The 12,394-nt window shown below is 41.7% G+C and overlaps 1 protein-coding gene across 2 annotated transcripts in view; it reads left to right on the top strand.

The window, feature by feature from the left end:
* The window catches only part of CHN2 (chimerin 2), a 277,643-nt gene that overhangs the window by 136,460 nt on the left and 128,789 nt on the right, over positions 1–12,394 (top strand). Inside the window, exons 1-2 of one of the 2 annotated variants that reach the window (XM_033088119.1) lie at positions 8,694–8,751; positions 10,951–10,989. In XM_033088119.1, the coding sequence (XP_032944010.1) occupies positions 8,709–8,751; positions 10,951–10,989 (82 nt within the window). In that variant the 5' untranslated portion in view covers positions 8,694–8,708. Of the gene's footprint in view, positions 1–8,693; positions 8,752–10,950; positions 10,990–12,394 lie in introns of those variants that run through there. The other variant, XM_033088120.1, reaches the window with a different exon arrangement.

Here is a 12,394-nt window from a genome sequence, read left to right as displayed (position 1 = left end):
CTGGGTTTGCCTTGCTCACGACTATACGTTTAACATGTAGCACAGTGCCTGACAAATAAGTGTTTGCTGAAATGGGAGATGGATGGATGGATGGATTGATGGATGGATGGATAATAAATGGGAAGATAGGTGAATGTGTGGAGAGATGATTCCGAAAAATTGTAAAGATTATAGGTGATACATAACTGGAATGCACTAGACACTTTAAAATTCTTTTCCAATTTTGTAGGAGACCTCACTTCCTCTCCTATCTCTCTCTCTGCACTAGGACTACCTCTATTTGACTCTGAATATAACACAGCTAAAAAAAATATTTCTCTGCCAGTAACAACATTGCCAAGGTCATGATTTGTGGGATGATTTCATGAGAATTTAGTCTATCACTGCCACAACCACTATATACTTGAAGAGCCACAAATGCCTACAGTCAACTCAAGACCCATACAAAGATATTATAGGAGATAGAGGGGCTTTTCTAAATGGCAGGAGTAGAGAGCTGGCTAGAGGTACACCTAAACTGTCTTCTCTTAGGAAAAAGACATCTCCGTCTTCAGGGAGGAGATGAATAAAAGAACCATCATCAAGAAATAACAGAGTGAAATAATTCTCCTCTCTGTTCCTATGGCACTTTTTGGTCTATTCTTGCTATATCACGTGCCCTTGCTACCTTATATTATGGTTACATGCACAGGTGGCCAGAAGTCGAATGTTCAGCAGGTAGTCAGTTAGTGTTTGTTGAAAGAACAAATAAGTTGATGTGTTTATTTCTCCTAACTGATCCTTGTTAGATTCTGCATCTTGCCTTTATATCTACACCAGCCTCTAGCGCAATATTTGGTGCCAAGTAGGCTGTAAGCTCTAGGTAAATATTTGTTGGATGAGTAAATGAATGCCCAAAAGGGCTTCTGGGAGAAAGCCAGGAAGACATTCCTCTGATGAAAAGAATTTGTAAAGAGACAGGTCAATGCTGGAAAGGAGAATGTTGGGGGATGAGGAGTGGGGGTGCAGGGTAGAAGAGAGCCAGGGCTCTAGGCTGATGGGAAGTAGTGGATCTGGGTTGTCTTTAGAGAAACAGCAGAGGGGAAAGTGTGTGAATGATAAAGGAGGAAATTATCCACCAAGAAAACAGCTCCATCATGCTGGGAGGAACCCACATTTTGTAGAAACTTAGGACCAGAAGTAGGGAGAGGGCTCTGGGAGAAAGGGAGACCAGGAACATGGCAAATAGTTTGGCAAGAGGTGATGATATCCAGATTAGAGCTCCTCTGTCTTTTATCAGCCTTGACCCCTTGTTCCTCTTTTATGGGAAAGAGATGTTTGCTTCCATGTCACTGCCATACCTCCCCGAAGAGTCGTCAACTACCGCAAGTTCTGTTTTCTCAATTTCCATTCACTCTTCATCTCACTTAACGGTGGCTTCTCCCCACACTCCATTGCAAAGCCATCAAAAACCTTTTTTTTTCTTTTCTTTTCTTTTTTTTTTTTTTTTGCTGAAGCAGTGGGTTCTTCTTATGTGTATCTCACTCGAACAGCTTCTGGTGCTGTGTCCACTTCTCCCTTTTTAAATGTCTCTTGCCTTGCTTTTCATGTCACCCCATCTTACGGTTCCTCCCTTATCTCTCTGGTGTATACTCATTCTCCTCTTCTTCGCTGCCCTTAACTGTTGGTGCTTTTTAGGAGTTCTGTTAAAAGTCTTCTTTCCTTACTCTGAATACCCATCCTAGGTCATATCCTCTGCTTTCGTGGCTGTAGTCACATTTTGTATGTTAGGGCTTCCATTTCTAGATATCCAGCCCAGTTCTGTCTTCTGAACTCCAAGCCTCTTAGATGTGTTTACTTGGCTGTCTCATAGACATCTCTTTCCAACAGAAGAAAGCCAAGTATATCGCCATCTGCCAAACCTGCTTCTCCTCTGGTCGGCCCTATTTCTGTGGAGACATCACTATCCATCCAGTTGCTGATGCCAAAAACCATTCATCTTCTGTCTAAGCCAGCAGTCATTTTCCCTCCTCTCCTTCTCTGTTCCTACCCAATTCATCACCACGTCCTGAACAGTCTATCTTTTCAACGTCTCCCAAATCCATCCCATTTTCTCCATCTCCACTGCCACCATTTGAGTTCAGACCACTAGTGTCACCTGCCTAAGTAACTGCCCAGCTCCCAGATTGTCACCCCCATTTTCTTCCCCCACAACTGTTTTCTCTTCCCCCAATCCCATTTCACGCTGCAATCAGAGTGATCTTTCTAAAATGCCACTGGATGCTACTGATTAACTAAAGAACTCTTGTTTCGTTCCCTTTCTCAAGACTACCCATAGCTCGTTAATCCATTTCATTAACAGAATCCTGCCCTGGAAAGGGCAATTTCTTAACCCTCAGGGGCCCAGAGACCAGAATACACATAAAGTCCCACGCGACAGTGGCTGGAGATAATACCTTAAAACAGACAAGAGCCCAGGAAGGTTGCCTGACTGACTCCCCTTTTCCTTTGTTCTTCTTCTTGTGTACCTATAACACCTTCTGACCGGTCTAGGAATGGGGAGATGACCTTTGGACAGGGGTCCACCATCCTCCCAGAATGCTGGCATTCTGAATAAACCTGCTTTTCTTTCCACCAACCATGTCTCTCGATTTTTAACATTTTCAAGCGGCAGGCAGCCAGACCTTAGCATGATATCAGTCTTATGCATGCGTCCTCTTACTACACGACGGTCTCCTCACTTGATGTATTCTGGGATCAAAGGAGAGGCCAGAGTGGTTGAGGTAAGTGGGTGAGAGGGGAGACAAATGGAAGGACCAGGGAGAGGTGGCCAGGGGCCAGGTCATGCAGGGGCCAGCTTCCTAAGTCCTTGTTCACTGAGGCAAACCCAGGGCCTGGCTTGTTGTGTTTATTCAGTAAACACCTGTTGAATGAAAGAATGTCATCACACCTCTGCATGCAGAAGAAGTGGCCCAGAACAGAAGCTTTGTGTGGCCCCAGTGCCCTCTAGTGACCACAGAGGCCAGCCTAAGGCTCGTGATGGCTTCATCTTCTTCAGAAAACCTCAGCTGAGCTGTCCTTGGGGCTCAGCGTGAGGGCCCAGCAAAGGTTTCTGGAATTTGTCTTCTCTGCTGTTCTCTATGTGTAGGACTAAATCAGTTGCAACAATTCCTGATCTGAGATCCACAGTCAGATGTACATCAGGCCATCATCCCTTACCCAAGCAGTAGCCTCCAAAGAGAATACGTGGATGTTTCATTTCTCAGGGGAACGCAGGGAGCCTGTACAGGTGACAAGTGTTAGAACACATTTAGCCAGTGTGACAGCAAGAAAGCTCTGTCACAGCCTTAACATCTCAGCATTCTGCGGCAGTTAGGCTGATCTCCAGGTCATCTCATACTCAGGCATGGCACCTTTTGGCTGTAATGGCCCGACAAGATCATGGCCAGGGGCTGCACGCTCTGGCCCCTCTCACACTTCTGAAGACGCAAACTTGGGCATATGTGCGTGTTGAGGACACAGTGCAGTGTGTGTACACACGTAACATACTACTCATGCTGCAGTTGATTGCTTTCCTTTGGATCCCAACCCATCTGGGGCCATTACGCTAATCACCCAGCAAATTCTGAACTGTCATCTCCTTGTGAGGCGGTCCCATGCCTGATTGAAAACCTGTTTCCACCCAACTTCCCTGCAAAAAGCCCACGAGCTACAGCCCATTTGCAAATGTGTGCTTCAATAAATCAAAAGTGATAGCAGAGACCTGGCTCTTCCAGGAGAGGGGATGGCAGGGGGAGGGACCCAATCCTCCCACCTATTTCCAAGTGATCTCTCTGGTGCACTATATGCAGCTTTGTTTGAAATATTCCCAAAGATGGGTGGTCTCCGACTTCCTTGGTAGATCATTCTCTAAACTGCTGACTCTTTCACTCCTGTCATTTTCCAAAGCCCCTGCATGTGTTTTTCTGTTAAGGCATCCACACTCCACTGAGCCAAAGGAAGGAATCTGGCTCTCCTTACTGTTTACAGGTATTTCCTTTTTAGTTGTCACTTATCCAAGTGCAGCACATGGTGTTCTCTAATTTTTCTTCATTAATCAGTCCCCACATTCTTTTACACTTGCTCTCTCAGGTGATACCATCAGATCAACATATTTCTGGAGCTGAAAATGTCTGGAAGGATAGAGCCTTCCAGCTGCAGTCACCACCACGGCAGGGGACCAGTGTGTTTGTCCCTCATTCCATGGCCATGTGTTTCCACAGGTTCATTCCCAGGAGCCTTTTGTGCTTCCATTTGCTTCTCTGCAAATGCGCACTTAGTCTACCGGTGTATTTTTGAATTGAGTCTTAAAAGCATCATAAATTGATCATAGCCAGTGTTGGTGCGGGGATAGGGAAACAGGCATGCTTTCACACATTGTTAAGAGGTCCAATCGTCATATCATTTTGAAGGTTGTGTTAACAAGAGCTTTTAAAATCAAAGACGCTTTTCCAGAATCTATACTACACATGTAACATATCATTGCAACATTGTTCCAAAAAACTGAAAATAGCCTAAATGTCTCTCAGTTGGAAATTATTAATAAATGAGTTAAATACATTTTGGTGTACTCATACAATGGAAGACCAAGCAGTAGTTTTTTAAAAAAAAAACAACAAGAACAAGAGATCTACGAGTGTGTGTACTCACGTGGAAAGATGCCTAAGAAATATCATTCTGTTCAAAAGCAAATTGCAGGACAGCGTACATGATATGAGGCTATTTTAACACGTTTTTATTTTAGCCATTTATAGGACCAAATCTGGAAGGATTCACATACATATATTGAGGACGCGTTTTTCTGAGATCAGGGACTTTCAGAGACATAGATTTTTTAAAATTGGGCTTTCTCTGTTTTTCAACATTTAGTGCTTATTACTTTTATGTTTAGTAAAAACAATAGCGATATTAAATTATGTTTGTCATGCTTTTGATCTAGAAAGATGACTTTTTATGACACATGCTCTCTGTCACCTCTGCTGTCCTCTCCATGGGTCTCAGACACTGTCGAGCTTTCCGTGTGATGGTCCCAGAATTCTTCATCTCCCCGCCACAGTTCGGAACGGCATGTTGTCTTTTCAGAGTTTAGTTACTTTAGCACGTAAGGTTTGTTCCATAAATCTTCCAAGTTTTCACCTGAACCTCCAGGCCCCTTTAACCAGCTTTTCTTTTTGTTTACTGTGTTCAGGCTCTTTATGGATTATTTCATTTGAGTCGTCTTATACCCATTTTCAAGGTTTTAATCATTTTCTAAGCATCTATATATCCCTCCCCTCCACTTTAATGAAAGGAGGTATCTGCTTCCTAGCCTGGATAGAGTTGCTCATTAATGTTTATTTCACAGAATTTTTCAAGAGGGCCAAGGGAATCGGGCATGGCCTTTTGCTCCGGAAGCTATTGTCTCTTCTTTTGTTTTCACCCTAGCTCTTCTTGCATTAGGACTGTACATGATGCATGTGTTATTATAAGAATTATTTTTGTTGGGTCTTTTTAGTTTTTAGTAAAATCACTTCTATTTTCACTATCAGGTATAGCAACTGTTAATAATCGGCTTTATAGACTTGTAGACCCTTTTTATGTATATACATATTTATCTTTTCTTAAAAAGGGGATTATATTGAAAACTTTGTTTAATACTTAATGTAGCATGAATTACTGTTTTTCTGTCATTAAAGATAGTATAAACAGGCAACAGAGTTTCCTACGTGCCAGACACCAGACTAAGTATTTCATACATATTAACCCATCTCTCCTCACAGCATGCTATATGTTGGGTAGTATTATTACTCCCATTCTATAGATTAGAAAAAAAACCCTAAGGCACAGAGAGATGAAATAACTTACCCAAGGTCATACAGGTAGCGAGTGACAGCTAGGTTTTTAAACCTCGACTGTCTAGCTCCAGAGGCCATACTTTCGACCACAAAGCTCTGACTCACGCCACCATTTTCATGACTGTATTATTTGGTAATTATTTAACCACTCCCTTCTTTCTCGGCTGTTAGATTCACTGTGATACACAAAGCAGCAGTGACCACCTTGTTTATATATTCGTCATTGTTCACGTGTTCCATTACAACCTTAGGTTGAATTCTCATGAATAGAATTGCTGAGTCAAAGAGTTTACACATTTTTAAACTTTGGATACACATTAGTCAATATTTTAATTTATCTTTTATTTAAGTGTAGTTGGTATACAATCTTATATTGGTTATGTTCGTTTCAGGTTACAATATAGAGATTTGAAATTTTTATATCTTACAGTATGTTCACCCCACTAGTTCTAGTAATTTCTGAAAGAAGAAATTGAAGAGGACACAAATAAATGAAAACCCATACCATGATCAAGGATTAGAAGGATTAATATTGTTAAAATGACCATATTACCCAAAGCAATTTACAGAGTCGATGCAATTCCTATCAAAATACCAATGTCATTCTTCTCAAAATTTGAACAAATAATCCTAAAATTTATATGGCCCCACAAAAGACCCCAAATAGCCAAAGCAATCTTGAGAAAAGAAGAACAAAGTTGGAGGTATCACACTCCATGATCTCAAACTATACTACAAGGCTATTGTAATCAAAACAACGTGGCACTGGGGTAAAACTAGACACACAGATCAATGGAGCAGAATAGAGAGCCCAGAAATAAACCCCCACTTATATGGTCATCTAATCTATGACAATGGAAAAAATATATTCTGGAGTAACAACAGTCTCTTTAACAAGTGGTGTTGGGAAAACTGGACAGACATATGCAAAAAAAAAAAAAAAAGCACCAAATTTGGACCACTGTCTTACACCATATGAAACATAAATTCAAAACAGGTTAAAGACTTAAATGTAAGGCTTGAAATCATAAAACTCCTAGAAGAAAACATAGTAAGTAAACTATTTGACATTTGTCTAAGTAATATCATTTTGGATACATCCCCTCGAGCAAGGGAAACAAAAGCAAAAATAAACACATGGGACTGCATCAAACTGGTCAATATTTTTAAGCAATATGTTTTCTAAGCCTTTTGGACCCTTACAATTCATTGTTCTTTTCAAAAAAATGTGTAACTGTCTTCTGGGTTCAATGATAGCTTTTTTCCTTAGAACATGGCGCTTCTTCTGTTGTCCTTCCTCTCCCTTCCTTCTGCTTTATACCCATTTCTCTAAAGTATTTAGCAAAATAATGCACTTTCCAAAAGCATTGTGCCTTATTTTCAGTACTTGCCGTACCTTGCATCTCCTGGACTTGAACTATTAGTTGGGGGTATATGCAGGAATGGAATACTGTCCCACAATGTGACTTGATGTCAATTTTCTGTACTGCTCATTTTCTTTTTTCTCTCTATTTTATTTTCTCTTTCAAGCTTCATAAGAATTGCAGTACCAGATCTGTCATATAATTTTTTTTCTTGATTTCAATCTATGTAAATTAGGGTGGCCAGCGTGGCAAGGGTGATTGATCGGGGAGGCAGAGCCTCCCATTCTAATCCCACCTCTGCTTCTCACTTGTTTTATGACCTTGAGAAAGCCACTTAATTATCTGTGTTTCATTTTCCTCATTTGCCAAATGAGGAAGATAAGCTCAGTGACCTCAAAAATCTATTCCAGGTTTGTTTTTTGTTTTTTTTAAAAAAGTGTCAAGCTAGATTTTTGAAAACGATTGTGTGAAATGGGGGCAAATGCGCGTGTTGGTGGGGTGGTGTTGGAGACACTAAAGATCTGTTTCCACAGATTAAAAATACTTTGTGTCTTGTCACTTGACCAAGGCCTTCTAACAGTGCGCTTTAGTGGTTTGTGAAACGTGACCAAGGTAATTATAGTTGTTCCACTGAAGCATGACAAATGGCCTCTCCGTTTGAATTCTTTTATGAAAAAGAAAAACCTACCATGACAACAGCACTGGGACTTAATTACAGGCTCCAGATCTGGAGGCAAGAATAGAGATAGTCACTGGCTTCTGTCGAGGGAGACAAGACAAGAGCATGAACTCAGTGGGAAGAAGGAGGACGGGGTGAGGTCACAATGACAACAGTTATGGGGCTTCATTGAGAACTTGCCATCTGCCAGGTGCTGTCCCAGGAACTTTATATACATGATCTTATTTAAGTCCCACAATATCCCTAAGAGTTAGGTTATGAGGAGGAACTTTTCCTTTTTCTGTGTTAGAGATGAGTATTGGGAGGCTTTTAAACACAGCTAAGTAACCGGCTTCAAGGTATTCAGCCAGTAGTTGTCGGAGGTAAGATTTGGACCCGGAGAGTTTATTCGTTTATTTCACACATACTTTTTGAATGTCTGGTATATGCCAGGTACCCTTCTAAGAGTTGATGCACACATGAAAGGGGCAGAATTCCTGCTTCTATGGAGTCCAGCTGCTTGTGGGATGAGACCAGTAACAGCAAGACAACATATCCAATAAATAATTTCAGATGGTAGTAAGTGCTATGATGGAGAGTGACTGGATTGGGGAAGGCTACTGTACACCAGATTGGCGGGGAATGCCCCCAGGAGGTGACATTTGAGCTGAGCCCTCCACGCTGGAGTAAGTCGGCCATGCATCAATCCATTGGATAGCTTTTTACATGATGACAAGAGCCAAGGCAGGTTACTCAGAAGAGATTGTCTTGTTCTAGGAACCGAGAGAAGGCCCATGTGGTTGGATGACAAGTGAAAAAGTGACAGTGTCTGCAATGGAGTCGAGAGGTGGACAAATACCAGGTGACACAGGACCTGGTAGGCCACAGTATGATGTCTGCATTTTATTCCAGAAGCAGAGGGGACACACTGGAGGACTTTAAGCAAGGGGGCATTATATTCTTTGGTCTCTATAGGCAGCTCTCTATGTTATGTTGCCAAAAGGAGCAACTGGAAAGTGATAAATTGTTTACGTGCAGCGCAGCCTAAATGAAAGTTAGAAAGTTAGGAGCCACTGTTTCAGATGAAACAAAATTCTAGGTTTTTCACGGAACAACAAGACTAAAATGGACAGTGACAGGTCTTCTAAACGGAATTTCTGACTTTAGGTAAGGAGACCTTAGGAAATTCAAGTTGAGCGTCTACACTACATTTGAAAACCTGCCTAAAGGAGACTACTTCTTTTGCGGGGGGATTTTCCCTCACTGTGCAGAAAGTTCCACTCTAGGTTTTGACGATTCTTGACCACTTCTTGGTCAGGGGGTTGTGCTTAACTCATAGAATAAATAAATAAAGCTGTCATCTGCAGCTTTGGGTAGATGACATCTCAGGGATGTATGTTCCTATGCTATCTGATGGGGGTGTGTGTGTGTGTGTGTGTGTGTGTGTGTGTGTGAGTATGTATAGGTCATCACCTTTGAAAAATATATTTGAAGGTGCCATCAATATTTTAATATATAGAACCTGGCTTTTCTGGTGAGGTGGCATTGTATGGATGGTTCTAGAATTTTATTGTACACTCAGTAACTTGATTTATTTTGTTTGAACGCTCTTTATAAACAAACACTCATGTTAACCCATTAAAATAGGTTTATGTCACACCTAGGATGAAATTAATTGCTGGTTAAGGTTAAAAGCTAACTCTTATAAGATGCCACTGTTCTCTTACTTTGACAACAGTATTAAGTTTCACTTTTATGCAGTAAACGAAGTTTGACTAACAGCCTAACCCGTTATTGCGCCAAATTGTGTGTGTGTCTACGTGGCTGATTCTCCATCAGTAGGTTTCTGACAGCACAGGCCCACAAGAGATTTATTTGAATGAAACTACATTTTGAGGCATTTAGTTGCCGTTGTGATAGGGTGGGTCCCTGAGAGCAAGATATTAATTGTGAAAAGAATTTAATTTTAAGCCACATGTGTCATTGAGTAGGATTTGGGGGACATTCATCACTCTTCAGTTAGGGTTTATTTATAAATAACGTAGTTGTTTCTAAGGAGGGAAAAATTCTCATATTGTCTTACGTATGAGGTGAGAAAAGTCGTAGTCCTTTGTATAAAAGTCGTGTCTGACAGGAACACAAGGACAAGGGCAGTACAAGGGTAGTCGTGTGGGGCCATGAAACAGCAGGATGACAAACGCAGAGCTTCCTATGGACAGTGCGGTATTAGAGAACTCTTCGGGTTCCCGCAGCTCAACATTCTGTAATTTGGGGAAATGACATTTTCCCTCTGGCTGTTTCAGCTGCAGTGTGTTTTACTGAGGTCCTCGCTAAGCTCAGGAGAAGTCTAATAACTCTATCAGAATTATAAATTCAGCTGTCAGCCCTGGGACTGTTGAGTCGACTGAACAAGCAGATTTTCTTCCATTGTCTGTGTTGTAGGCTGATGAATAACAATTTCATCCTCTCCATTTTGTTGTAACTCTTTCACTTTGACACTTCTGATCGCTGAGAGGCTTTCTGGAAATTTCTTAAGTCACACATTGGAGTAAATTCAAGGAGATAATGTGATTCCAATTGAATCATCAGTGTCTCTGCTGTCAGACGTAGTATTTTAGGAGTTGGTTGAGTTACACAACTTCCCAGATTTAATATTACATACTTGCCACTTGGTGTCTTGCCCCCAACTCTTAATAAATGGGCTAAAGGTCTGAGTGGAAACTGTGAGATAAATTATATGTTTATTGTGCCAAGTTAGGTAAACACTGTTTGAAAGGACTGCTAGAGGGTACCATCAAGTTAATGCTTTACAAATCTGTTTTTGATGTACTGGGCTCTATGAAAATGGTTAAGCAATCGACTCTCTCATGGTAAGTGAGCTGCAGAAAGTGGTGGTGGGTCCACAGGGGTTGCTGGACACGTTCTCCCCCTCATGCCTGCAACTGTCCCATGAATGAATGGAGAGGCCCCCTGAGGTCAGAATGCAAGTACTGCTGACAGACTGTTGTTCCTCCAGAGAAGACACATGTTAGCAGTTTGACGTCCAGGCTGACGGATTGATTTCTTTTTATTCTAGATGCTGAAGAATACCAGCCTCCAATATGGAAATCGTACTGTGAGTATCTGAAACTTGAATCTCCTCAGAAGTCATTAGCAGGCCTGCCTTTTGAACAATTCCTGCCGTTGATTTAGTGCACACACACGAGCAGTCTCACCTCACTGCACGGAGAACCCAAATCTTCGCTTTTCCACGAAGGAGAGATCTTGGTCAGAGAGGGCTTGAAAAGCACTCTCCTCCAGCCAGGACCCCCAAGAGCGGGCTGCTTGTGCCCCACTTTAGGAGTGCTTAGAGAAAGAGATACCTTTTATTTTAGGACTTCCTTCCTCCCTCCCTCCCTCCCTCCCTCCCTCCCTCCCTCCCTCCCTCCCTCCCTCCCTTCCTTCCTTCCTTCCTTCCTTCTTTCTTTCTTTCTTTGTTATTTTGCAGTTGGTCAGCAAGTGTGAATGTGTTGACCTCTGTGAGTTGTTCTGGGCCGTCATCCTAAGGTTGTAATATCATATGATGTTTAACACAAGAAAATTCATTAACAGATAGCAAGGAATAATGAATAATGCTTGATCACTAAGGGTGACTCCTTAGAAATAGAGATCATTATCTGATCATCAGTCACCATTCAGCTCCCCTCATGAAGGCAGACAGCTATCAACTCAGGCTCCTTTTCTCTTTCTTTAATATTATCTACCTGACTTCAGTACTTCTCCAGTAAGAGAGGGAAGGAGTGTGGCAGAATGAGACCGACCCACTGTGCTGAGACTCAGGTTCTTGTTCGAGCTCTGCTTCTAGACAGAAATAGTAAAAATAATTATTACTATTGCTAATGATGTTCCATTGTTTCTGCTGCCCATGGAGACGTGCCGTGGGCCAGTTACTGCACTAACTACGTGCTTGAACTCTGAAATTCTCACCACAGCCCTGAGCAACGGGTACCATTGTTATCCTCATTTCATTCACATACAAGGAAACCACAGCTCAGCGAGATTCCATAACTTGGCAGAGTCTTTACAGAAAAGCACCGCAGTGACATTCAGAGTGGAACCCAGGAGCAAACCTGACCCCCATGCTGCAAGTTGCCCAGGTTTTTTTCTTCCTATTTAAAATTATATACATAAGTACATAAGGAAGTATATACAGACACACACAGACACATATATGCTTCCTTGTATACCTATATATGTCTATATTGGTTACAAAAGCAACACAAAACTACATAAAAGACAAACATTACAGAAATACAGAAAGCGGAGAATCAAAATGTCCCATACTCCACTAAGCAGCTTGTCTTCCCCGGTAGCTGACCCCTGTCAATTTTGGAAAGATACCCTTCCAGGTATTTCAAATACACATGCTTACTATGAAGGATTTTTGTGGTTGTCATTTTCCTTTGTAAAAGGGGCTTGCCTTGTACTTGGTGTCCTTCACTTTGCTTGATTCGCTTCACACGTATCTTGTCCCGATCTTT

The sequence above is a fragment of the Rhinolophus ferrumequinum genome, chromosome 20 (genome assembly GCF_004115265.2).
Source record: "Rhinolophus ferrumequinum isolate MPI-CBG mRhiFer1 chromosome 20, mRhiFer1_v1.p, whole genome shotgun sequence".
NCBI lineage: Eukaryota > Metazoa > Chordata > Mammalia > Chiroptera > Rhinolophidae > Rhinolophus > Rhinolophus ferrumequinum.
This window is presented reverse-complemented; position numbering and strand designations above follow the sequence as displayed.